Raw genomic sequence first — 27873 nt, 5'->3', positions numbered from 1 at the left:
ATATTTTAGGTTAACTATTAATAATTTAGAAAAAACAGGGTTAGTGAATAATCCATTCCTCATACCTCCAATCTTTTTTTATTTTTATTTTTTTTGGTTTTTGGGTCACACCGGCTACATTCAGGGGTTATTCGTGGCTCTATGGTCAGAAATTGCTCCTGGCAGGCTCAGGGGACCATATGGGATGCCGGGATTCGAACCACCGTCCTGTATGCAAGGCAAATGCCCTACATCCATACTATCTCTCCGACCCAACATGACAGAATTTTTAAACAAAACTGGGATATGCTGTGTTCAGAAATCGCTCCTGGCAGGCACAGGGAACCATGAGATGCCGGGATTCAAACCACCATCCCTCCTGGATCGGCTGCTTGCAAAGCTAATGCCCTACCGCTATGCTATCTCTCTGGTGCTCCTGGAGTGATTTCTAAGCACAGAGGCAGAAGTAATCCCTGAGTACTGCTGGGTATGACCCAAATGAAAAAAAAAAAAGGGCCCGGAGAGATAGCACAGCGGTGCTTGCCTTGCAAGCAGCCGATCCAGAACCTAAGGTGGTTGGTTCGAATCCCGGTGTCCCATATGGTCCCCCATGCCTGCCAGGAGCTATTTCTGAGCAGACAGCAAGGAGTAACCCCTGAGCACCGCCGGGTGTGACCCAAAAACCAAAAAAAAAAAAAAAAAAAAAAAAAAAAATATATATATATATATATATATACACACACACATACATACAATACATACATATATAAAATTCAGTCTTACAATCTGGTTCAAATTATGGATTTTCCACTTGTTAACTGTAAGGTTTTAACAACTTATTTCTTTTTTTTTTTTTTTGTTTTTGTTTTTGGGTCACGCCCAGCTGTGCTCAGGGGTTACTCCTGGCTGTCTGCTCAGAAATAGCTCCTGGCAGGCACGGGGGACCATATGGGACACCGGGATTCGAACCAACCACCTTTGGTCCTGGATCGGCTGCTTGCAAGGCAAACGCCGCTGTACTATCTCTCCGGGCCCTTAACAACTTATTTCATCTATCTGAATCATAACTTAATTTATAAAATGTGAAATACATATATATGTATATTAGTCTGCAATATTTTCACAATATATACAATCATAGTTCTATTGTGTCCAAGGCCTGCCTCCTCTCCTCTCCTCTCCTCCCCTCCCCCCCCCCCTCCGGTCTCCGTTTTTGGCCCACACATTCAAGGCAAACAGCCTACCTACATGCTGTGATATCACTCTAGACTCCACAGTGGTGCTCAGGGGTTACTCTTGGCTAAGAGCTCAGAAATCACTCCCAGCTTGGGGGACCATATGGGACACTGGGGGGGGGGGGGTCAAACTGCGGTCCATTCTAGGCTAGCACCGGCAAGGCAGATGCCTAACTGCTCTGCACCACTGCTCTGGCCCTCCAAAGGCCATTTTGAATATAATAATACCTATTCTTTTTTGCTCAAGAAATACTGGTTCTGGGGGCCGGAGAGATAGCATGCAGGTAAGGTGTTTGCCCTTCATACAGAAGGTCATTGGTTCGAATCCTGACATTCCATATGGTTCCCCGAGCCTGCCAGAAGCGATTCTGAGCATAGAGCCAGGAGTAACCACTGAGCGCTGCCGGTTGTGCCCCCAAAACAAAACAAACAAACAAACAAACAAAAAAGAAATACTGGTTCTGATCCCAAGAATCATTCTTGATGGTGCTTTTATGGGGACTACATAGGATGCCAAGGATCGAACCTAGGTTAGCTGCCTGCAAGGCAAGTACTGTCCCAATGTCCTATACCTCTGGCCTCTGTGAGGGTGCCTTTGAAGTCTTTGCATATTAGCAGAACACTCACCCATGTTCAGGGACTCTTTCTGGAATTCCTTAGTTAAGTGGGAGCGGTTGGTTATGCAGTATACATAGCGCTCTAACACGTACCAACACATTTCATAGTAGAATGGATAACGAAACTTATTCGGGACCTATACAGAAAAAGAATGAGAAAAGAAAGTTAATTAAGTTTCTAAGAGAAAAAGACAAATCAAGCTGTTGTAACAATTCAGCCACAAAAAAATTCTCTTTTGTCAGATTATAAACACAATTTAGCATTCAGTGAAATAGGGGACTCGGGCTGGAGTAATAGCATGGCAGTAGGGTGTTTGCCTTGCGTGATGCTGACCCGTGATGGGCCCGGGTTCGATTACCAACAATCCATATGGTCCCCAAGTCTGCAAGGAGCGATTTCTGAGCGCAGAGGCAGGAGTAATCTAAGTGCTGCTGGGTGTGGTACAAAACAAAACAAAAACAAAAGAAATAGATGAATCTGTCGACACAAAAAAAGCTGGTCTTGGGAAATAAAGATTAAAGATAAAAGGTACTTGGAAAACTATTCAGAATACCAGTAAGTCTTTTTTTTTTGGGGGGGGGGGCACACCCAGCGATGCTCAGGGGTTACTCCTGGCTATGCGCTCAGAAATCGCTCCTGGCTTGGGTAACCATATGGGATACCAGGGATTGAACTGAGGTCTGTCCTGAATCAGCTGAGTGCAAGGCAAATGCCTTACCAATGTGCTATCACTCCGGCCCCTCAATAAGTTTTTTTTTTTTGATTGGGGAAATTCTCAGAAAATAGTTTTGGGGAGGTGACAGTGATAGTAGTGGCTAAGTTGCTTCCCTTGCAACCCAAATTCCGGCACCATTTGATCACCTGAGCACTGCCAGGGGTGACACCCAAGTGTGGAGCCAGGAGTAACCCCTGAGCACCACTGGGAATTGCACTCCAAATGTTTTGGAAAATAAAATGCTATATAGCAAGACACAATTTACTTAAGTTTAAACTGGTTTACATCCTCAGGCTACAAAGAAATGTATGCTGAGTACCCTGCCTTTAAGCCAGAAGACCATGGAATAAAGAATCTTTTATTGGGGTGGTTGTGCTTGGGGGACTACATGCAATGCCAGGGATTGAACCCAGGTCAGCTGGATGCAAAGCAAATGCTCCCCTGCTATACTATCACTCAAGCCCTAGAATAAAAACTCTTAAAGAAGGGCATGATATGAATATACCCTTACATATATGAAGTATGTTTAGAGACTTAGTCTCAAGTTCGGTTCAGTTGAGGACATAAGACCATGTTTTCTCTGCTATCAGCTTTCACCTTCCTGCCTCACATTCTGTAGTTTGCCAGGATGGCAGACACAGAAGTTGATGAATGTTTCAACTGATCTAATCAGCCACTGTCTTTCAATTTTCCATTTTCTAGAATAGTAGCAAAAAAAATATCACAATTGAATAACAACAAAGTGACTATAGACCTGTCATAGGCAGAGTAAAAGTCAAACCAGCAGGAATTAATCAGGAAGACCAATAATGAGGGTCATCCTAAATCCATTTTGCTATTATTTTTTTTTGGGTCACACCCGGCGTTGCTCAGGGGTTACTCCTGGCTATCTGCTCAGAAATAGCTCCTGGCAGGCACGGGGGACCATACGGGACACCGGGATTCGAACCAACCACCTTTGGTCCTGGATCGGCTGCTTGCAAGGCAAACACCGCTGTGCTATCTCTCCGGGCCCTATTTTTTGTTTTTTTAAAGAGAAGCATCTACCAAAAGGTTAAGCCAAACAAGATTCTTTAACTACGCAACTGCTGAGAATGTTCAAAGCTCCATGTCAGGCGGCTTCCTTCATCAGTGAGACCTGAAGTTCCTTTTTAACATTTCACATGGGGGCTGAAGAGGAGAGCACGTAGGGTGCCTATGTTGCATGAAGCTGATCAAGTTCAATTCTCAGCACCTTGACCCAAACCAAGAGTCATCTCTGAGGCAGTCAGGAAAAAGTACTTAACACAGATGGCTATGGGCCCAAAGCAATAGCAAGCAATGAATCAAATAAAGCCCATCACCTATGCACTGAGCAAGGACTCCTCATCCTTGCTCCTGCTCCTGCCAGGCAGGAGGCAGGCACTTTTCCTCAGCCTTGAGTTTTGGGGTCACAGCTGTCAAGGCTCAGGGAGTAAGCTGGCCTCAAACCTACAGCTGGTGCTGGGGCTCCCACATCAAAGCATACATTTCAGTCCTCTGAGCCATCTCCTGGCCCTTTTTTTTTCCTTTTTGGTCTCATGGTCACTTCTGGCTCTGCGCTCAGGAATCACTCTTGATGGTGCTTGTGGAGACCATATGCGATGTCAGGGATCAAACCCAGGTCAGATATTTGCAAGGAGTGCATAATTCCTGCTGTACTATTGCTCTGACTCCTCCCTGGCTTTTTTTTTTTTTTTTTGGATTTTTCGGGCCACACCCGTTTGATGCTCAGGGGTTACTCCTGGCTAAGTGCTCAGAAATTGCCCCTGGCTTGGGGGGACCATATGGGACGCCAGGGATCGAACTGCAGTCCTGATCCTTGGCTAGCGCTTGTAAGGCAGACACCTTACCTCTAGTGCCACCTTGCCGGGTCACAACCGGCAGCCCTTGCCTCCATGCTACCTCTCCGGCCCCACACATTCTCTTTTGTAAAATGTTGTCTGTACTTTTCTTGTTTCGTTTTGTTTTGGAGCCACACCCAGCATACTAGAGACCAGACTACACCCACACACCATACCATGCTTTAGCCCAGTGACACCTTGTTCTCTGGCCAAGTCACTACATGGCTTTAAGCTTTTTCGCCTACCTTATTTAAGAGCTATTCAATTTTGATGGAAGAGCAGGGGAGCACACTAGGTGGTGCTTGGGTTATCATGCAGGACTGGGTAACAAACCAAGGCTTTATTTTTCTTTGCTTTTAGTTAATGAGCTCTCTCCCTGGCCATAAATGAAACTTCAAATTTATCAACATTACCGACTATCAAACAAATGGCAAGTTGATATTGGCATACAAAAATGTTTGTATAACCCAAACACAATCATGTATGTAATTAAGGTGTTTAAATAAATTAAAAAAAAATCTTTAAAAAAAAATGTTTGTATAGAAGTAAACTATCGGCCGGTGAGGTGACGCTAGAGGTAAGGTGTCTGCCTTGCAAGCGCTAGCCAAGGAAGGACCGCGGTTCGATCCCCCGGTGTCCCATATGGTCCCCCCAAGCCAGGGGCAATTTCTGAGTGCTTAGCCAGGAGTAACCCCTGAGCATCAAACAGGTTTGGCCCAAAAAAACCAAAAGAAAAAAAAAAAAGAAGTAAACTATCAATCACAGTATACATGTAGGGATATGATGAATTCTATACATACAGAAGGATTTGTTATTTACATGAGATAGAATCAATCTATACTTAGGAAAAAACAGAAAGATGTGTTGGGGTTTGATATATGAAGTTTTTCTAAAATAAAATCTGCAAAACTACATTGCTAGCTCAAGCTCAATAATCAGCAGTATGAGGCAACAGAGCACAGAGGTGAGGTACCATTTGACCTGCAACATTCAATATACAGTATGCTTGCTTCAAAAGTGAACAATCGAGTAAGCCATGGGTATCACAGTAATTTTATTTTATTTTGGGGAAGGGGTTTGGGCCACCACATGGTGGGCTTGGGAACCATGAGATGCCAGGGAGCAGACCTAGATCTTGCAAAGAAAGTACCCTATCCATTGTACTATCTATCACTCTGACCCAATTTTACTAATAATTTTAGACCAAAAAAAGAAATGGTTTCTGAAAACTAACTTTCAGACAAAACCTCCCAGGAGCAAATAGTTCGCATTATCACTTGAGAGTGAATTCCAGTTAAATAAGAACATCTTAATATAAAATTGTTTCTTTACAAACAGTTAAAAAAAATATTTGGGGGGGGGGGAGTTTTTGGGCCACATCTGGTGGCGCTCAGGGGTTACTTCTGGCTATGCACTCAGAAATCGCTCCTGGCTTGGGGGACCATCTGGGACACCAGGGGATCAAACCTCGGTCTGTCCTAGAGGTTAGCGCATGTAAGGCAAACACTTTACCATTTGCATCACTGCTCCAGCCCTTGAAACAGTTAAAATATTTTTATTATTACACTTGCAATTGCACTATCATTATAGTTTCATTACTTTTTTTTTTCCCTCTCCTGTTTATTTATTTATTTATTTTTTGGTGGTTTTTGGGTCACACCCGGCAGTGCTCAGGGGTTACTCCTGGCTTCATGCTCAGAAATTGCTCCTGGCAGTGTTCAGGGGCAATTCTCAGAGAATGGCTTGGGGGTAGCTCCTGGAAGTTCTGGCAATTGATGTGGTACTGAGGGTTGACCCTGGGTCTCTCTCTTGCAATTCAGGCATGCATTCAGTCTACTGACCTATCTCTCCAGCTCAGTAATTTTTTTTCCATTTGTTTGTTCTTTATTTTTGTTTATTTTGAGGCCATACCAAGCAGTACTCAGGGGTTACTCTTGGCTCTGAGCTCAGGAATCACTCTTGGGACCAAATGGGATGCTGGGGATTGAACCTGGGTTGGCTGCGTAGGAGATAAATGTCTAACCCACTGTATTATTGCTCCGGCCCCCGGTTTTATTTTGGGCCACAGTGATGGTGTTGAGGGGCTATTGTTTGGGGCTTTTCAGAGGACCATGAGCTGAGAGCCAAAGTCCCAACTGCCTGCAATTAAATATGTACTGTAGCCAATTTGATATCTCTCTGATACAAAAGTCCGTTTTCTTTTTCTTTCTTTCTTTCTTTTTTTTTTTTTTTTAGTTTATGGGTCATACCCAGCAGTACTCAGGGGCCACTCCTGGCTCTTCACTCAGAAATCGCTCCTGGCAGGCTCGGTGGACCAGATAAGATGCCAGGATTAGAACCACTGTACTTCTGTATCTTCCGTATGCAAGGCAAACGCTCTACCTCCATGCTATCTCTCCGGCCCCAGAAGTCGGTTTTTTGTTTTTTTTGTTTTTTTTTTGGTTTTTTTTTTGGTTTTTGGGTCACACCCGGCGGTACTCAGGGGTTACTCCTGGCTGTCTGCTCAGAAATAGCTCCTGGCAGGCACAGGGGACCATATGGGACACCAGGATTCAAACCAACCACCTTTGGTCCTGAATCGGCTGCTTGCAAGGCAAACGCCGCTGTGCTATCTCTCCGGGCCCCAGAAGTCCATTTTTATAAAAAGTACTGTTTCCTCTTTTTTGGGAGGGAGGGGACACAACTGGTGGAGCTCAGAAATCAGTGCTGACAGGCTCAGGGGACCCTATGGGATGCAAAGGATTGAACCTAGATCAGCTGAGTACAAGGCTGCCTGCTGTATTATCGCTCCCGCTTCACTTTTTTGTTTTGTTTTGATTTTTGGGTCACACCCGGCAGTGCTCAGGGGTTACTCCTAGCTCTACAGGCTCGGGGGACCATAAGGGATGCCGGGATTCGAACCACTGACCTTCTGCATGAAAGGCAAACGCTTTACCTCCATGCTATCTCTCCAGCACCCCCACTTGCTTTTTTAGCAATACTGACAGGATAAGTCCCTGTAACTCCGATATAAATCTTGTGTTTTATTGGGAATTCCTAAACCAAATTAACTTTCCAAAAACAGGTGTTACAACAGTTAACTAACCCTAAGAACAGGTCAGTTCACTAATATTTTGATTTTCAGTTTGGTTTTTAGGGTCCACAAAGCTCACTCCCAGCTTTGTACTCAAGGATCACTCCAGATAGTCTCAGGGAACCATAGAGTTACCAGGGATCGAATCTATGTTAGCTTTGTCCGAGTTAAGTGCTCTACCTGCTGTACTATCCCTCTAGACTTGTTTTACTGTTGAAGACAACCTTCATCATGATCAAAACTGTAAGTACAATACTTCAAATACTTTTCTGCCCTTCTCCAACATTCATCAACTATTAGCATTTCTTCACACTTGCTTACACGTTTTTATTAATTTGCTGAATTACTTGAGAGCAACCCCTAAATAAGCAATACACACTTCATTGTTTTTCACATTATTGTCTTATTTTTGGGCCACACCTGGCAGTGCTAGGGCTTATTCTTGGTGAGTTCAGAGGGTGCCTGGGATATGATATGAGTCGGCTGCAAGACAGCAGTCCTTCTCCCTGTACTACGGGTTGGGCTGTCTTTTACATTTCACGATGGCTGGAAAAGAAATGAACGGATCAGAATACATCAGTGGCTAGGCAGGATTAGATGCTTTTTATGTGGGAGACAAGGCCCTGTTGGGTCCCTGGGTGCAGGTTCTGACTGCTTGGTCCTGGCAACCTCGCTGAAGCAGCTCCTTAGCACCAACAGGTGTAGACAGCCCCTGCCCACCCCCTCCAAAAGAGAGAAAATAATTTTGCAGCACAAGAAAAATGATATGGAATCAAATCTGTATCCATAAATAATATATTATTATTTTTTTGTTTACTTGTTTTTGGTTCACACCTGGTGGTGCTCAACGATCACTCCTGGCAGACTCGGGGGACCATATGGGATACCAGGATTAAAACCATCATCCATCCTGGATCAGTTGCGTACAAGGCAAACGCCCTACCGCTGTGCTATCTCTCCGACCCCAATAACATTCTATTTTATTTGAGCCACACTAATGCAAGTATTTCAAACTACAAGACAGAACCAGGCATATAGTAGATCCACTCATGTCCATAAAGCCTACTCGGTCTTGTCTGGGTCTTCGTTTGCCAACTCATACATTTTAATTGCTGTATGTAACAAAGTATATTTCCCTACCCTCTAAAGTGCCATTAGCTATGTGTCACCTAGAAAAAATCCGAGAAAATAAGATACATCAAAGATATTTTATAGGGGGCCGGAGAGATAGCATGGAGGTAAGGTGTTTGCCTTTCATGCAGGAGGTCATCGGTTCGAATCCCGGCGTCCCATATGGTCCCCCGTGCCTGCCAGGAGCAATTTCTGAGTCTGGAGCCAGGAATAACCCCTGAGCACTGCCGGGTGTGACCCAAAAACCAAAAAAAAAAAAAAAAAAAAAGATATTTTATAGGACTTGGTTGCATTCCCCGGGGAGGGGGGGGTATGATGGTTGGAATGTTAATTATCAGTAAGGAAAAATATGTGAATTCAAACCTGTACATCTTTTGTTGATGACAAATAGGGGACAAAGTGATAGTTCAGTGGATAGGGTGTTTGCCTTGCATGTGGCTGTCCTGGGTTCATTCAATCCCCTGCATCCCATATGGCTGGTTCCCCCAAGCCTTCCAGTACCAATTTCTTAGTGCTGAGCCAGGAGTAACCCCTAAGCACCACCAGGTATGACACAAAAACAAAAATATAAAACAAACAAAACCCATTATACCAAATGGGTATAATGAGCATAAAAAGGAAAAAACATGACTCAAAGAATCACTAGCTATCTTTTTGCTTTATAAAGTTCAACACACAAAGAACTAAAAACTGAGTCCACATAATTCCCAGAGACAATATAGATGAGGGCCGAAAGGACCGGCTCAAAGTATGAAATTCAGGGCCGGAGAGATAGCATGGAGTTAAGGCGGTTTGCCTTGCATGCAGAAGGTCAGTGGTTCAAATTCTGGCATCCTATATGGTCCCCCAGGCCTGCCAGGAGCAATTTCTGAGCATAGAGCCAGGAGTAACCCCTGAGCGCTGCCGGGTGTGACCCCCCCCCCACACACACAAAATGAAGTTCACCACAAAGAGTAATAGTGCAGTTAGGGAAATAACTACACTAACAATATTACTATCACGACAATTTTAATAAGTGAGAGAAGTATAATGCCTGTCTCAAATACAGGCAGGGGTTGGGAAGGAGGAAGGGGGGGGGGGGGACATTGGTGGTGGAAATGTTGCACTGGTGATGGGGGGATGTTCTGTTTATATTGAAACCCAACTACAATCATGCTTGTAATCATGGTGCTTAAAGATTATATATATATGTATTTTTTTTTTAAATACTTTCTTCTCAGGAGGCAAGAGAGGTAGTATAGCAAGTAAGACACTTGCCTTGCATGCAGCTGACTCGAGTTTGATCCTGGTATCCCATATGATTCCCTGAGAACTGCCAGGAGTGATTGTGAGCGCAGAGGCAATAATGCCTGAGCACTGCCAGATGTGGACCTAAAACCTCCACCACTACCACCACCAGCAAGACAACAGCAAAATTTTCTTCTGAGTTTCTAAAATGTGAATATTACATTTTCACTCCCCCCAAAATCGTTTTAAAATAAAATATTCATCAATTCCTTATAATAGCTGTATTAAGTAGAACAAGCTTCTTTATATCCAATTGTTACATACAATTACTTACCCGTGTCCGATCTTCAATGTTGTATATTTTTAACTGCATGGGGATATTGAAACTATGCAAAAAATTGCCTCCGAACACTAACGTGTCTGTAGGAGTGTACACAGCATGAATCCAGCCTAGAAGGAAAGGTATGAAGGGAAATGGCTGTAAGCTCACAATTCTACATGGCTCCCGGCAATGGAGACAGCTTCATGGGCAGGGATGCATACACTGTAGGCATGGGGCCCCAGGGTCAATCCCTGGCAAAGTACAGTCTACCAAGCACAGAGCAGAGCACAACCCACTCACCACCTCAACCCCCCCCCCCCAATTATATCTATTTAGATACATAACACAGCTCTCCCAGAGAGTTTAAGACCCAAAGATCATATTTTTCACTATGATTTTTTTGCCTTTTAGTGGTTGGTCAAGATATTCAAATCTCTTGAAGCCTAAAGCATCTTTTATAAAGTATAAGGATTATAGGGCATTTGCTTTACAAGCAGCCAACCCAGGTTCAATCTCTGGTATCTCATATGGTTTACCAGGGGTAAACCCTGAGTGTCACTGGGTATGACCCAACCATGCCCCAACCCTAAGAAATAATGTTATACTTCATATGGTTGCTGTTAAACATTAAATAATACATATATAAAAATTTAACATAATAAATCTTTAGCATATGTTGCTTCGATTTACTCAAGCACCTAACATGGATAATACAGGAGAGTTTACATATATTCCTATTTACTATCCATAAGAAGTATTATTATTAGCATGCAAATGCATAGTAAAACTGTAATACAGGTCTGTGACTCCATCATCCATATTGTTTCTAAGCATTTATTTTACATCTAGCAAGTGCTTACGTTTTAAATTAAAAATATTGCTGATGCAGGAGCTGCAGAAATAGTACAGCAGAGAGGGTGCTTTGCATGCAGCAAACCTAGATTTTGATCCATGGCATCCCATATCCCCAAAGCATCACCAGGAATAATTCGTGAGGGGATAGCCAGGAATAACACATGAGCATTGTTGAGAGTAGCTCAAAACAAATTAAAAGGACAAAACAAAACAAGACTGATTTGGCACTTGCTTGTCAGTCACTCCTTCCAAGAGTAGCTGTTCCCACCCAGGGATCAGAAATGTATCTTCTGTAGGAGAGGTCTCAAGTCTGAATGTCTAGGGTTGGTAGGCAAAGACTACATAGCTTTAGTGGAAAACTGTTGCCTTTAGTTCTTTTTTGGTTTGGGGATGGGGAAGTTGATTTTGGCTACACTGGGAGGTGAGCTACACCTGGTTTTGACTTCGTGTGGGGGTGGGAATTGATGACGGTGGTGTGCTATGGATGATGCTCAGGGGACCATGCCATGTACTACCAGGGATCAAACTGTAAGGTCAGTGTCTTAACACCTATATCATCTCTCAAGTCCTTTGTTTTGGTTTTAAAATTACTCTCGGCTCTGGGCTGTAGATTAGTGCTTGTAGGGCTTGGGTACAGACAAGTGCCTTACCCATTATACTACCTCCTCAGATTTTTCTTCAGGTCTGTTTTTGAGCCACACTCAATGGTGCTCAAGGCTCACAACCCGCTCAGCGAGCAGGGACAACTCTTAGCAGTGCCCGAGGAAAATAGGCAATACTGGCTACTGTTTTACCTGCTGCACTATCTTTCCAGACCCCTTCTTTTTCTACTTCAAATAAATTCCCTTCATCTAGTCTACAGTGACAAGAAAGGACATCATCCTCCACTGTCCATCCTTATACTGCAACTCTGCATGTCATTCAACCCACTGTTTCCTTTTTAAGAAAAGCCAGTGGTAACAGTAGCCAACCCACTTTTCTGCACTGAGCTTACCTGAGGGAATGACGAAGGTATAGCCCTGCTTGAGCTCAATGCGTTGGCAATCTGACACCCGGTCACCCAGAAAGATGTCTCCCTGTTTCCCTGACAGCAGCCAATTCTCGTACAGCTCCAGGTTGTGGGCTGTAGGGGGGATGAGCCAGAAGACCTGTGAGTTAAAAAACTTCAGTCTGTTAACAGCCATTGACATGACCCAGTCGTCTCCCTTAATGATAAAGTTACCAAGACAGGCAGGCAGGAGGGAGCCCCAATTCTTCCAGCCCCCAGAGTGTCACCAGTGGAAAAATTCTAAAAATAGGGCTTTTCAGTCCCTCTCTTACTCTGTTGGGATCGGGGCATCTCTGAGTTTTGATTGCTAAACCCAGTGCTCACTTAAGACTCAGAGCGGAGAGCTTTTGGCTGATTGCAAAGGCAGTCTGTGTTCACTGTGGCTGTTTCACCTCTAAGGTCCTAGGAAGCTCAGGAATATTATTTTCAAGAGTCAGACCAAAAGCAAAAAATTTAAGACAGCACTTAAAGTGCTTGACCCAAGAGAAAACAAATAAATTTGAATCGGAGGTATAACTATTATATATAATGTTCTAAAGCGATACACTTTTTAATCCAATTCTACTTTCTTTTTTATAAATGCACTCATTTTTTTTTTCATTTCTAACAAGGGTAAAACAAAGTTATTGATATTGATATTGATAAGAGTATAACATAATAAACTGGATATTAATTCCAGGCTTTTGCTGTCACACAGCATAACGTTCTGATATTTTTTAATGACTCAGGATAATCTTTATGTATGTATAAAATCCTGGGAAAAGACTTGGGCTGGGTTCCTTTTAACCAGAGCATTCAATCAGGCCAATACTTCCATATATGGAAGAGTGGGTTGGATCCTAATTCATTGATTGTGAATCTATCCAAATTTGGGTTCCCTTCTACTTTATTATACTCCCACATAGAGAAATTATCCTGTCCTCCTAAAACCACTTCTTTGCCTTCATTAGGACAAGTTTTAGGAATCTAAAAAAAACAGATGCTTAGATTTACCAAGAACTGTGCCAACAGTGGTCTAACAGTGGATTCTATAAATTCTAATTCCTATGGAATCCTAGCCAAGAGGGAAACTTAACCTATGATTCTCTATGGATAAGAGTAGTCAAAACTGCCTAAAGAGTCGTTTCCAGGGTTATTAAGCATGCATGACCTGAAGCAAGGTCACTAAACAAGCTTCAGATTCCAATCCCACAGGAGCTCTGAGCGTACCTTTCCCCCTTGGTGGATGTGATACCAAACAGAGGTACCACCGAAGTCCACATGGAAGTCCGTATAGCAGCCTCGAACACTCATTAGACAGTACCTGACAGACACAAAGAAAACAAAAAAAAGATGGATGGTATTAGTGAACTGGAAAAAAAAAAGATGATGATCAGAGGCCCGAGTGATAGTACAGAGGGAAGGGTACTTGCAGGCAAACCTGAATTCGAGCCCCAGTATCCCATTGGTTCCCTGAGTCTCCCAAGTGATTCCTGACAGTTAAATGGGATGAGTGCAGTAGGGAGCAATGACAGGGTGACACCACAACCACCACCAACAAAAGACAAAAAAAGCCACACACAAAAAAAAAAAAAAAAAAAAAAAAAACCAAAACAGCCCCAAATCAAGCAATACTACTCTCCCTTTAAATGTTCCCCCTTATTTTGTGCCTGATCAATTTCCAGCCAGGTAAGACAAATATAATTTCAAGTGATCACATCGACAGAGCCCCCATTTTCCCCATTAAGAATGTGATCAAGGAGTAGGAGTAACGCCGGAGTAGTAGCGTTAGCGGTAAGCCTTGCCCTCGCTAGCGTAGGATGAACCTCAGGTTGACTTTCCAGCCTCCCATATGGTCCCCCCAAGCCAGGAGTGATTTCTGAGCACAGAGCCAGGAGTAAACCCTGAGCATCGCCAGGTGTAGCCCCCCCCAAAAAAAAACAAAACAAAACAAACAAACATACATGATAAGGACTGTTAGACTCTTATACTTCAGAAGTGTAAAGCTCTGGGGACCAGAGTGGTAGTACAGTAGGTAGGATGCTGGGTTCTATTCTCAGCATCCCAGGTGGTCTCCTGAGCACCACCAATAACAATTCCTGACTGCAGAGCCAGTGGTGGCTCCCAAACAACAAAAATAAAAAGTATCGATCCCACTGTTAAAAAATTAATCACTTTGATTATTTGGGACCTGGACTAAGGATGCCAAGATGCTTGCTTCTCACTCTGATCTCCTGGAGCATCAAGAATAAACTCGACACTTACTTCTGCACTTTTGGGTACTGCATCTCTAGGATGGCATTGGTTGACTCCGTCTGACTCTCTTTCAAATGCCTCGGCCACATGTTGTCTACCCAATCGATAAAATCCACCTTGAAAGAGAAGGAAGAAACAGTTAAGCTTCAAAGGAAGCGCTATCATTAAAGAGAATTATAAAGTCAAGAAAAATTGATTTCTCAAAATAAACACTGAAAGACTAATTTAAACAAAAACCAATAATTTGTTAATTCTGTGTGCCCATAGTAGTATTGGGGATTGAATTTGGGTCAGCTGCTAAGGCAAGTGTCTTACCCACTGTACTACCTTTTGCTTCCCCCATCTCACTCCTTTTTGTTTCTCGGCCACTAGGCTTTTTATTTTATTTTATTAAAACTATTGTGATCTACAAAGTCCTTCATTATTGAATTTCAGATATACATGAGTCAGGGACATTCCCACCACCACACTGTCGACCTTCCTCCCTCAATGATCCCAGAGTGCATCCTATACCACCACCCCTTACCCCCTTGTCCTGCCAGTATAACTGGCCTGTTTAACTTTAGATTGTTAAAGTTTAGGTCTCTTGATTCTACTGTATTGACTTTGAGTTGGATATTTAGTTCTGTACTTATTTTTTCGCCAACAATGCTTCTGAGACCATCTGTAGGCTTTTCTGTCTTTGTGTTCAGGGATCACTCCTGGCAGTGCATGGGGAACAATCTGAGGTTATTCTCATTAGAGTGAATGGAAAAACACTCTAGAAATAGTTAAATGAGGAAAAAAAGGCTAATGGCTCCATCAATGGAATTTTTGTTTTGTTTTGGTTTTGGCCACACTTGCAGTACTCAAGAGTTAGTCCTGGATGTTCACTTGGGGGTCATTCCTGGTGGTACTTGTTGCAAGTCAGTCTTACATACAAACAGTACTCAGGGACCGTATAGGATCTGAGGATCTAACCTGGATTGGCTGCATGCAAGGCAAACAACCTCCACCAAAATCAAAAAAACAATGAAGTAGGAGCTAGAGAGCGAGGGCAGAGGGTAAGGAGGACATTTTGTGTGTGGCTGACCTGTATTCAATCCCTGGCACCATATGAACCATAAACGCTGCTGGGAGTGGATTTGGCATCCTTCACACACCACCACGGTGGCCCAGGTAATCCCAGGCAGCCAGGGCCCAGCAGCACTCTGTCCTTGGGTGTTGCACTGACAGCTGGCCAGCTAACCAAGAATCGCAGGGAATGGCCCCTGGGCCCCACTTCAATGACATAGCCAGAGAAAATAGTACAAATTTTAAAAATTCAAATGGGACTGGCATTTAGAAATAAGTTTTAACTATACCATAAATTAGAACCTATCAGTGCCTTGAAGTATCTGCATCCAACACTGAACTCAAAGACCAAACTCTGGTCGATCAAGTGTGAGGCAACAAGCTGCCAATTTAAGCCCAGCTCTGGAGAGGTGAACATCCAATCTGACCAACAGCTGTGGAAAAACATGTATCTAGAAATATGAGGGAGCAGACAGATAAGGTACTTGCTTGCCTTTCATGTAGCCACTCTGAACCATCCCGGGTATGATCCCCAGCACCACATGCAATCTCTTGAGCAACTCCAGGGTTGGTCCTGAGCACAGAGCCAGGAATTGTCCAAGTACCACCAGAGTGGCCACAAGGTCCTCCTCCCAAGTAAATAAACTAGAACTGAATAATAAGAATTAACATTAGGGGCCGGAGGGCCGGGAGAGATAGCACAGCGGCGTTTGCCTTGCAAGCAGCCGATCCAGGACCAAAGGTGGTTGGTTTGAATCCCCGTGTCCCATATGGTCCCCCATGCCTGCCAGGAGCTATTTCTGAGCAGACAGCCAGGAGTAACCCCTGAGCAACGCCAGGTGTGGCCCAAAAACCAAAACCAAAAAAAAAAAAAAAAAACATTAGGGGCTGGAGCGGTGGCACAAATGGTAAGGCCTTACATGTGCTAGCCTAGGACGGAGGCGGTTTGATCCCCCGATGTCCCATATGGTCCCCCAAGCCAGGAGCGATTTGAGTGCATAGCCAGGAATAAACCCCTGAGTGTCAGTGAGTGTGGCCCCAAAACAAAAACACAACAAACAGAATTATCATTAAGTTTTTTGTTTGTTTTGGGGCTGCACCCGGCGGCGCTCAGGGGTTACTCCTGGCTCTCTGCTCAGAAATTGCTCCTGGCAGGCAAGGGGGACCATATGGGATGCCAGGAATCAAACCAGGTCCCTCCTGGGTCTGCCACATGCAAGGCAAATGCCCTACCGCTGTGCTATCTCTCTGGCCCCTTAAGGTTACTCTTAAGCACATGTCTAAGTCTTTAGCTACATGATCAAGTCTCTGGCAGGGATAATCATCAATTTCTACTTGCTCTGTGCCAATACTTACCATACTGGTAAGTAGTTAGATCTAATCTACTCTTTGCAAAACCAGTTTGTGGCATTCCATGAAAGTTTCCCCATGAATTAATATTCATAGTGTGTACTACTGTTTTTTAAAAAATCTATTTTTGGGCCAGAGCGGTGGTGCAGTAGGGTGTTTGCCTTGCACAAAGCTGACCTAGGACGGACCAAGGTTCAATCACCGGCATCCCATATGGTCCCCCAAGCCAAGAGCGATTTCTGAGTGCATAGCTAGGTGTAACCCCTGAGCATCAATGGGTGTGGCTCAAGGACTAAATAAATAAATAAATAAATAAATAAATAAATAAATAAATAAATAAATAAATAAATCTATTTTCAGGTTAGAGAGATAATACAGTAGTTAAGGTGCTTGCCTTGCATAAGATCAACTCGGGTTTGATTTGTGGCATCCTTTATGGTCCCCTGAGCCCTGACAGGAGTGACCCCTGAGCACAGAGCCAGGAATAAGTCCTTAGAACTACCAGGTATGGCCCCAAAATAAAGCAAACAAAAAACAGCAAAAGAAAAAAAAAAAAAAAAAAAAACAGGGCTAGAGAGATGGCATAGAGGTAGAATGGCTGTCTGGCATGGATTCAAGTTCAATCCCCGATATCCCTGAGCCTTCCAGGATTAATTTCAGAGCACAGAGCCAGGAGTAACCCCTGAGTACCACCGTCGGGTATGGCCCAAAAACAAACAAAAATAAAACAGAAAACCACCCCAAGTTTAAAAATCTACCTTTCTGTTACTGCTGAAATTACAGTAATAACTGATCTCTGCTCACACCAGAAAACCCACTTTTATTCTAGTACTGGAACCTAAAAATTGCCTGCCATATAAATGGTGAAACAACTATTAAAGAACAATTCCTTAGGGGAAAAAATATATTATATGATGTCGGAATTCTACATCTGGGTACAAAATTAAAAATGATGAGAACAGCACCATCTTCCAGGCAAACAACCAACCTCAGCTTTTCTACCAAGCTCAAAAAGAAAATAATGGCCATCACAACATTCCAGGTTACTTCCAGTCAGGGCAGATAATGGCCCCGATACTTCCAGAAGCACAGGCTGATCACTCTGCAGCACTCTGAGAAAGGGCGAGGGCAGATGCCCTTTTCTGCCTGAAGTCACAGCACCACACCTTATATCCTCCAACAGTTGACTTAACAGTCTCAAACTGCTAAGCCCCCAAGTTGTTTCAGAGCTAAAGATTTCTGGACCTCAACATTTCATAGTAGTGTCAACCTAGTTTGAAGACAGGAAACCTGATGGGAAAGTTACATAGTATTCTACAAGCTCAGTGAGCCTAAATAGTAACACAGAAGGCTCAGCACCAAACACAGTCCAGTAAATCCTTAGACACTGATTTTAGTAATACCATGGAGAGAACAATTATTTCAAACTGATATTGCTGATTTAAGTTTTTTGTTTGCTTTATATTCTAAGGCCACACCTGGCAATGCTCAGGAGTTACTCCTGGCTCTGCACTCAGTAATCGCTTCTAGTAGTACTAAGGAAGGGACCATGTAGGATGCTAGGGATCAAACCCTGGTTTGCCACAAACAAGATAAGCACCTTACCTATTTGTACTATTGCTCTGGTCCCTGTTCTAAGTTTTGATAATTCCATTTGCCTTTGTGTTGTAGCAAACAATATGAAGTAAATCTGTTTGTGCTTGCATGATGGTAGGCTATGGTGGTGGATGGGAAACTGGGGGCACTGGTAAAGGAAGGTCACACTGGTGGTGGAGTTGGTGTTTGAACATTTAATTCCCAAAGTCACTGTATATAATAAACAACTTGGTAAATCAGTCATAAAATATTTTTTTTAAATCAAGAAATAGGGTCCAGAAAGATAGCATGGAGGTAAGGCGTTTTGCCTTGCATGCAGAAGGTCGGTGGTTCAAATCCTAGCATCCCATATGGTCCCCTGAGCCTGCCAGGAGCGATTTCTGCACATAGAGCCAGGAGTTACCACTGAGTGCTGCTGGGTGTGACCCAAAAACAAAACCCAAGAAATGAAAACATGGGCCCGGAGATAGCACAGCGGCGTTTGCCTAGCAAGCAGCTGATCCAGGACCAAAGGTGGTTGGTTCGAATCCAGGTGTCCCATATGGTCCCCCGTGCCTGCCAGGAGCTATTTCTGAGCAGACAGCCAGGAGTAACCGCTGGGTATGACCCAAAAGCCCCCCCCCCCAAAAAAAAAAGAAAACACAGGGACAGAGATAGCACAGTGGTGGGATGTTTGCTTTGCAAATGGCTGACCAAATCCTGGCATCCCAGATGGTCCCTGTATTTCTAGAGAGCCAGGAGTAACCCGAGCATAGCACGGTGTGACCCAAAACATACACACAAACACAAACACACACACACACACACACACACACACACACAAGAAAACACAGATTTCAACTATATATATGGTTGCCAGTTAACATATAAGTGGAAAAAAAGAAGATATTATATACAAATACACAATAGCATGTTCTTCAGCCCTGAGAAAAGATATCCTATCAATTGTGACAACATGGATAAACCTGGCAAGAGGTCCCACTCAGCAAGAGGGACAGAAAGATGAAGTACCATGTGGGCTGGAGTGACATAACAGGACAGTAGGGAGACCACTTTTGCCTTGCACATGGTTGGCCTGGGTTCAATCCCTGGCAACCCAGATGGTCCCTTAAACACTGCCAGTAGTGATTCCTGCATGCAGAGCCAGAAGTAACCCATGAACACTGTCAGGTATGGCCAAAGGATTAAGTACCAGACCATAATATGTGAAAAAAGAAGAATTTAAAGGTGGTGGATACGGGGATGGAAGATGGGAAGATCTGATTAACAGCATTTGTTTCTTTAAACAGAGGCTGCACATCACAGTGGGAGATGGGAGCACGCAGTTAAAGCTAGAGCTCAGAGCCTCACACAGGCTAGGCCTACACTACCTGGCCCAACACTAATAGTGTTTATAAACTTGTAAACAAGAAGTAAAGATAGCTAAGATCTACAATATGCTATCAAAGATATATACAATGGAACTATCCTACAAATACTAAATGTTGGTAAAGACAGCTATAAAGATACTGCAATTTATAAATACAAGGAAATAAGACTATACATTTTAATTTTTATTAATTTATGGAGCTAGAGCAGCAGTGTAGCAGGTAGGGTGTTTAAAATGCTTGCAGCCAATCTGGGCTCACCCCTTGAATCCCATATGGTCCTAAGGCCCACCAGGAGTGATTGCTGGCAGCAGAGTAGCAGAGCCTGAGCACCACTGGGTGGTGTGACCCAAAGGGAAAATGTCTACACATTACTTGTCAAAATGACTTTTCTCTCTGTAATTAAATTACTTTATTTTTGTTTTGTTTTTTATTTTTGGGTCATACCCGGCAGTGCTCAGGGGTCACTCCTGCCCTGGCTCTACGCTCAGAAATCGCCCCTGGCAGGCACGGGGAACCATATGGGATGCCAGGATTCGAACCACTGTCCTTCAGCATGAAAGGCAAACACCTTACCTCCATGCTATCTCTCCAGCCCCTAATTAAATTACTTTTATATATATAATTCTTTTCCACCTGCAGTTCTAGTCTTCCTTTTATTATTTTTCGTTGTTGGATGGAATCCTTCAAGCAGACAAGCAATGCTCAGGAGGCTTGAGAGCCACTCCTAGTTAATACCTGGCCAAATGTGTCAGATGGTTCCATGTTAGGATCTTGCAGCATTGACTTTGGTCCAGCAGTCTAGGGCTACTAGGGCTGTCCAGCAGTATTTAGATCCTAAATACTAAATTTTAGGAGTTTCTGGGACTGCCCTGAGATATTTGAAGTATCCAGTGCTACATCCCAGAGTACTCAGAGAAACCAAGCAGTAATTGGAATTGAACATGAGTCCTTATGCATGCAAGGCATGTTCCCCTACACCCTGGGCTTTGTCTCAAAGCCTCTAGTCTTCCTTCTCTTTATTTTCTTCCCGACACTATTTCCTTCCTGTCAAACTGAAGTATCACTTCCACAAAAGGAGTTCTCCCTTTTCTCTTCCAATTGACATTAGGAGTGTGCTACCAGCTCCCATACAAGTATTAATGCACCTTTAAAAAAATCAGAGCAGGGGCCGGGCGGTGGCGCAAGAGGTAAGGTGCCTGCCTTACCTGCGCTAGCCTTGGATAGGACCGCGGTTCGATCCCCCAGCGTCCCATATAGTCCCCCAAGCCAGGAGCGACTTCTGAGCACATAGCCAGGAGTAACCCCTGAGCGTCACCGGGTGTGGCCCAAAAACCAAAAACAAAAAACAAAAAAAAAAAAAAAAATCAGAGCAAAGGCTGATCTTTCCATTAAGTTAGGCTTGTATTATAAACAAGAATATTTTATTTCGGGCCCAGAGAGATAGCACAGCAGCATTTGCCTTGCAAGCAGCCAATCCAGGACCAAAGGTGGTTGGTTCGAATCCCGGTGTCCCATATGGTCCCCCGTGCCTGCCAGGAGCTATTTCTGAGCAGACAGCCAGGAGTAACCCCTGAGCATCGCTGGGTGTGGCTCACAAACCAAAAAAAAAAAATTTTTATTTTGACAAAATGATCTCATTTTCCTCAGTACTTCTTGTACCTACATAGTACTCAGCAGGTGGCATACATTTGAATTAGTAAATTAACTCTGAAGGAGTGAAACTCACAGGGAACGAGATTAGGTAGTCTAAGACATTAATTATTCACACATAGTCTATCAAAATGCAATAAATTAAACAATTAAAATGGCATAACATATATGTCAACCGTATTTCATTGAAGCTGATTTATTTTATTTTTGGTTTGGTTTTTGAGCCACACCCGGCAGCGCTCAGGGGTTACTCCTGGCAGGCTTGGGGCACGCTCAGGGGTTACTCCTGGCAGGCTTGGGGGACCATATGTGATACCAGGAATTGAACCAGGTCCTGAGTCAGCTGCGTGAAAGGCAAACGCCCTACCGCTGTGCTATCTCTCCCTATGCTGTCTCTCTGGGATTTTTAAAACTCAACCAACCTAACAAAGGCAGCCCTACTACTGTATGAAAGCAAGAGGTCTCCACCCCTCCCAAAATATTTCATTACTGAAAAAAAAATTCCCATCAGGGGCTGGGAGATACTCAATGGGCTGAGTTCCTGATTTGAATCCTCCTAGGAGAGACTCTAGAGCTAGAGCCAAGAGTAAACCCTATGTACCAAAACAAAACCAATCCCAACAATAAAATCACCCAAAAACCAACCCAAAACATAGGAAAGTCCATCTTAACACTTTTTTCCACTGCATGCCAAGGTCATTATTATGGTCACTGATGATGCAAATGAAAGCTATTCATGATGTAAATGAGGGTGACCCTCTTAGAAAAATATCAGCTTGGAAATTAATGAATTACAACTTGGAAACAGATGTTTGAGCTTACGAATTATTCTTGGATTGTCTTACTCATCTCCATGTTGGTATGCACAAAGAACTAAGGCTGAAATGAAAGCTCAGGAAGCCGAGTGCTGCACACACAGAATGTGGGTGGCCGGGGTTCTCCCCAACAGCAAAGGGTCTTCTGAGCACCACTGGGAGCAAAACCTGAGCGTAGAGCCAGGCATGGTCCCAAAACAGACAAAAATAATCCCCATTACAAGTTTTTCCAGTATACATTCTTTTTGGTGACAATGACAATATGAAGAAAAATATTAGACTAACCGTAGTGGGTCTCTGCACCATGTTCTCCAGTCTGGTGTGACTAAACTCTAGGCTGATGACATTATAGAGCTTCTCTCGCTCCTCCTCTGGAGTCTCATAGTAGCGTGTCCACTGAGCCATGGTCATTTCAATGCCTTTCTGTGTGTTCACATCCATGACATCCACCATGCGGCGACTCCCTGCCATGAAAGATGCATCGATCATCTCCACTGATCAACTAACCCACATAAACAGGTTAAGAAAATAAAATACACATAGAAGAAAACTATACTTATTTATCCTGTTTTTTTAGGATAGTCAGTAACAGACAAGGAGACAATTGTCACTTGAGATGGAAAATGGACAGAAAATAAGGTCACAGAGAATGGGAAGAGGTAAGATTAGAGCCATCTGTTACTTCCAATAGCGTTTACTATGTGGTCAGACATTCCCTTCCTCAATGCGAACAAGGAGGAAGGTTAAGTGTTCATTCCCACGGCAGAGAGAAAAGCAGGTGTGGGGAACTCGGAGGAACCCAGAGACCCCAACTCCAGTCAATGCCTAGTGCAGTGAAACAAACTCCACATGTCATTGCTTAGCTGCAGGTTCGAAGACTGAAACAACCAACAATCTAATACAGGGTCTATGATTTAGCTGAAAACTAGAGTCAACATGACTGCCCATCGTGTCTCTCTCTTTCTCTCTCTATACACACACACACACACACACAACTAGAGTCAACATGACTGCCCATCATGTCTCTATATACACACACGTGTCCGCGCGCGCGCACACGCACGCACACACACACACACACACACACACACACACACACACACACACACACACAACCAGTGCATCATAAGCCATACCAGGAGAGAGGAACAGCTGGAACTTGGGCCTCACATCATAATGGCAAGTGTTCATCACTCTCCTCCCAAATGCCTCCTCCAAACAGGTATTTTCTCACCAACCGAATCAAATGTTAAACACACCTTTCACAACACATTTACTGCAGGGTAAAGATACCAGGATGGACACAGAATCTCTCTCTCAGCTCAATCAACTCTAACAAGCGAAGGCAGAATCAAATGCAGGATGTGAGGGTTATCTGGCTGTGAGGGTTATAGAGCAGTGGCTCTATCTCCTTCAACACTTAATGCGTGCCCTCCTAAAGAGGACGGCCTTCCTCGGAGAGAGACGAACCATTCTGGACCATTCTTCAGATGAGAGAATGCGAGCAGCTGCACTCCCCTGCTGGAACCTCCAAGCAAGCTCTCAAGAGTGCATTCACTTAGTTGAGGGCCAAAAGCTCTGCTCTAGCACTATATAGGCAAGTAATTTAATGTCAATGAACCTTAATAGCTACTTCCACAGGGGCTGAAGAGATAGCACAGCGGTAGGCATTTGCTTACACACATCCGAATCCCAGCATCCCAGATGGTCCCCCATGCCTGCCAGGAGTAACCCCTGAGCGCCACCGGGTGACCCAAAAACAAACAAACAAAGCCTTCTTCTACGATGTATTAGAATTATGTATTATGTGACTCATGGTAAGGATTTAGTTGATGAAGCAAAATATTTACCTCACAAAGGTACTGAAGCTGTAGTAAAAAAAAAAAAAAAAAAAAAAAAGGGCTGGTACTGAAGCTGTAGTTAAAAAAGAAAAAAAAAAAAATGAAAGGGCTGGAGCTAAGTACGAGGTGTAAGGCTCTTGTCCTGAGTATGCCCAACCTGGGTTCAATGCCCAGTACTATATATACATGGTCCCCCAGCCTACCAGGAGTAATTCCCTGAGTAGAGCCAGGAGTAAGTCCTCAGCACTGCTGGATGTGTCCCAAAAACCTAAAAAATTAAATGAAAGAAGCATGTGTATATCTACCTGTATGCTTTACTAAACTGACCAGAGTAAACTTAGGGGGGAAAAGTGAAAAAGATACTTTTAAGTAGGGCCTTGAAGAACGAAAAGAATTTCAACATGAGTCAATCATATTCCAAGAAGAGACAACAACTAAAGAGAAGAAAGCAAAAGGAGCTACAGTTAACAATATAGGAAAGTTGTGGCTGAAAAAGAACTTAGAATAAAACAATGTTTTGGAATATTCTTGTTTCTTCTTGCTTTGGCTCTGTACCAGGGAATACTCAGAGGCTACTCCTGGCTCTGCACTCAGAAACCATTTCTGGCACGCTTGGGCAACTGTATGGTATGCCATGGATCAAACCTGGGTTTGATGCATGCATTGCAAATGCCTCTGCCCACTGTCCTATTTCTCTGGCCTCAATGCTTTGGAATATTTAAATTATTATATGGAGGCCTGGATAGTAGCAGAATAGAAGGAGTGCAAGTGTGAAGCCTGGGTTTAATTTCCTCTACTACAAGGAGCACCACTGTACAATTTGATAGTACCAGCACTGTCACAGCAACAAGAGTATTGAATAGGGAGAGAGCTCAAAGGACTTTTTGCTTGCTTTGCATGCGAAAGAGGACTAAGTTCAATCCCATGGTCCCCTGAACATCTAGGAGCATCTCAAGAACTAAACAAAAAGTAACCTCTGAAAATGTTCAAGTGTGGCCCAAAACAAAGAAGAATATTGTTTAACTTGTAAGAAGCCAACAATACCAACTAAATCTGGTCTGTTCAGTACACAAGCAGTAGTAGTTGTCCACCCTTTAAGAGTCCACTTAGGGGCCGGGCGGTGGCGCTAAAGGTAAGGTGCCTGCCTTGCCTGCGCTAACCTTGGACGGACCGCAGTTCGATCCCCCGGTGTTCCATATGGTCCCCCAAGCCAGGAGCAACTTCTGAGCACATAGCCAGGAGTAACCCCTGAGCGTTACTGGGTGTGGCCCAAAAACAAAAAAAAAAAAAAAAAAAAAGAATTTCTTTGGGGCCGGGTAGGTGGCGCTGGAGGTAAGGTGTCTGCCTTGCAAGCGCTAGCCAAGGAAGGACCGCGGTTCGATCCCCCGGCGTCCCATATGGTCCCCCCCAAGCCAGGGGCGATTTCTGAGCACATAGCCAGGAGTAACCCCTGAGCGTCAAACGGGTGTGGCCCAAAAACCAAAAAAAAAAAAAAAAAAAAGAGTCCACTTAAAGCCAAGACAAACAGGCTAGAGACAGAATATGACCACAATAAAATAGGTATCAATACATGCATAAGGACTGGAGCCATAGCACAGCAGGGGCAGTGTTATTTGCCTTGCATGCGGCCAGCCTGGGGTTGATTCCTGGAATCCTATAGGATCCTGAGCCTGCCAGGAGTCATTTTGAACGCAGAGCCTCGAGTGACCTGAGTACCACCAGGTGTAGCCCAATGCCCAACCCAAAGATGCCTAAAAAAGTCATTGCAAGGGTTAGAGAGAAAGTACAACAGGTTCTCCCTCCTCTCTCTGTTTTTTGGGCCACACAGGGCAAATACCCGATTCATTATATTACTACTTCAGATGCTATTGACTTTATTAAAAAAAAAAAAAAAAACCTTTTGGTTTGTATTTGGACTACAACCCAGTAATGCTTAGGGACAATATAGGATACAAGTGATCAAACCCTGGTCAGCCATGTACAAAGCAAGAGCTCTACCAGTGAATTATCTCTCAGCCCCCATTGGGCGGAGTGGGGGAGGCTGTATCTGCTGGTACTCCTGGGGCTAGAGAGATAGCATTAGTGGTTTGCATGGGGAGAGATTTCTGAGTGCAGAGCCAGAAGTAATCCCTGAGCACCGCTGGATATGACCCAAAAAACCGATCAAAAAAAATAAAGTTTTTTTTAAAGGGATTGTTCCTGGTTCTGCACTCAGGTCATTACTCCTGGCAGGCTCAGGGGACCGACCATATGGTATGTTGGGAATTGAACCATGGTTGGCCAGATGCAAAGCAAATGCCTTACCTGCTGTTATATGACTCAGCCCCGCCCCCCACTTCTTTAAGGCTTTATTTGGCCATACCAAGCAGTGCTAATGGGTTACTCCTGGCTCTGCACTCAGGAATCACTCCTGGCGGGCTGGGAAGACCATATGGGATTGCCAGGAATTGAAACTGGGTCGGCCATAAGCAAGCAAATAAGTGCCTTACCTCACTGTTCTATCTCTCTGCTTCCCCCTTTTAAAAAAAAAAAAAAAAAAAAGGACGGAGAAAGTGAGGAAGAGTAGCAAGTGGTGGCAGAAATAGAGGGGCCGGGAAGGTGGCGCTAGAGGTAAGGTGTCTGCCTTGCAAATTAATTAAACAAAGAATGAGTGCTGTACGAGCAAATCCATCCCTAGGGCTACACTAAAAATTAAATTAAATTAAAAATCAAAATTAGATGTTCAAAATAAAAGCTGCACATTTATGTTCACAATAGTTAAAAAGACAGCCCAAGTGTCTATCAACAAGTAAGGAAAATGTGACATACCCATACAATGGGTAACTTTACTCATACACGAAAGGGATATAAAAATGGGAGGGAAGGGGAATAAATATTTGTTACATGCTACGATGCAAATAAGCAATGAAAACAGTCTGATGAGAGAAAGGTGACACAAAAAGCACTTTGTCAAATAAAAAATTTATTATATATTAAATAAATCTAGAGAAAGAGGGGCAGAGAGGTGGCGCTAGAGGTAAGGTGTCTGCCTTGCAAGCACTAGCCAAGGAAGGACCACTGTTCGATCCTCTGGCGTCCCATATGGTCCCCCCCAAGCCAGGGGCAATTTCTGAGCGTTTAGCCAGGAGTAACCCCTTAGCATCAAACGGGTGTGGCTCAAAATTACCAGAAAAAAAAAATCTAGAGAAAGAGAGGTTAGGTTAGTGGTTGCCCAGTTAAAGAGAAAGAAGGAACAGGCAGTGACAGCTTTTGGATATGGAGTTTCTATCTGGGATGACAAAAAGGTTCTAAACTAGGTATAAGAAATGAGTATACTTGGGGCCAGAGAGATAGCAGGATGTTTGTCTTGCATGCAGAAAGACGATGGTTCGAATCCTGGCATCCCATATGGTCCCCCGAGCCTACCAGGGGCGATTTCTGAGTGTAGAGCCAGGAGTAACCCCTGAGCACTGCCGGGTGTGACCCAAAAACCAAAAACCGGGGGCCGGAGAAATAGCATGGAGGTAAGCCGTTTGCCTTTCATGCAGAAGGCCGGTGGTTCGAATCCCAGCATCCCATAAGGTCCCCTGAGCCTGCCAGGAGCGATTTCTGAGCATAGAGCCAGGAATAACCCCTGAGCACTGCCGGGTGTGGACCCCCCAAAAAAAATATATGTATATATCACAATTATAGATTTTATTACCTGTATTCTACCACAAAATAAAGAAAATGCTATTTCAAAACAAACATAAAAATAAAAAATAAAAAAAAACACAAGTACACTTTACCAATGGTACCAGAGTAAGAAGAGAAAATGACCATTTTCATCATAACTATTGAGATCTTAAAATGTACTACAGACTGTCTCCAGTTAGTACTGCGAGGAACTAGGATTTGAGGGAGATGCTCAGCTAATGTA

The 27873-nt window shown here is 43.7% G+C and overlaps 1 protein-coding gene across 1 annotated transcript in view; it reads right to left on the bottom strand.

The window, feature by feature from the left end:
• KDM2A (lysine demethylase 2A) overlaps positions 1 to 27873 on the bottom strand; it is a 120311-nt gene that overhangs the window by 32507 nt on the left and 59931 nt on the right. Inside the window, exons 5-10 of the mRNA XM_049780199.1 lie at positions 22420 to 22598; positions 14310 to 14416; positions 13275 to 13368; positions 12012 to 12165; positions 10175 to 10290; positions 1842 to 1968 (exon numbers count right to left, since the gene is read on the bottom strand). Of these exons, the coding sequence (XP_049636156.1) occupies positions 1842 to 1968; positions 10175 to 10290; positions 12012 to 12165; positions 13275 to 13368; positions 14310 to 14416; positions 22420 to 22598 (777 nt within the window). The remainder of the gene's footprint in view (positions 1 to 1841; positions 1969 to 10174; positions 10291 to 12011; positions 12166 to 13274; positions 13369 to 14309; positions 14417 to 22419; positions 22599 to 27873) is intronic.

The sequence above is a fragment of the Suncus etruscus genome, chromosome 9 (assembly GCF_024139225.1).
Source record: "Suncus etruscus isolate mSunEtr1 chromosome 9, mSunEtr1.pri.cur, whole genome shotgun sequence".
NCBI classification, from domain to species: Eukaryota; Metazoa; Chordata; class Mammalia; order Eulipotyphla; family Soricidae; genus Suncus; species Suncus etruscus.
Note: the sequence above shows the minus strand (reverse complement) of the source record. Positions and strands in the feature narration are given on the sequence as shown.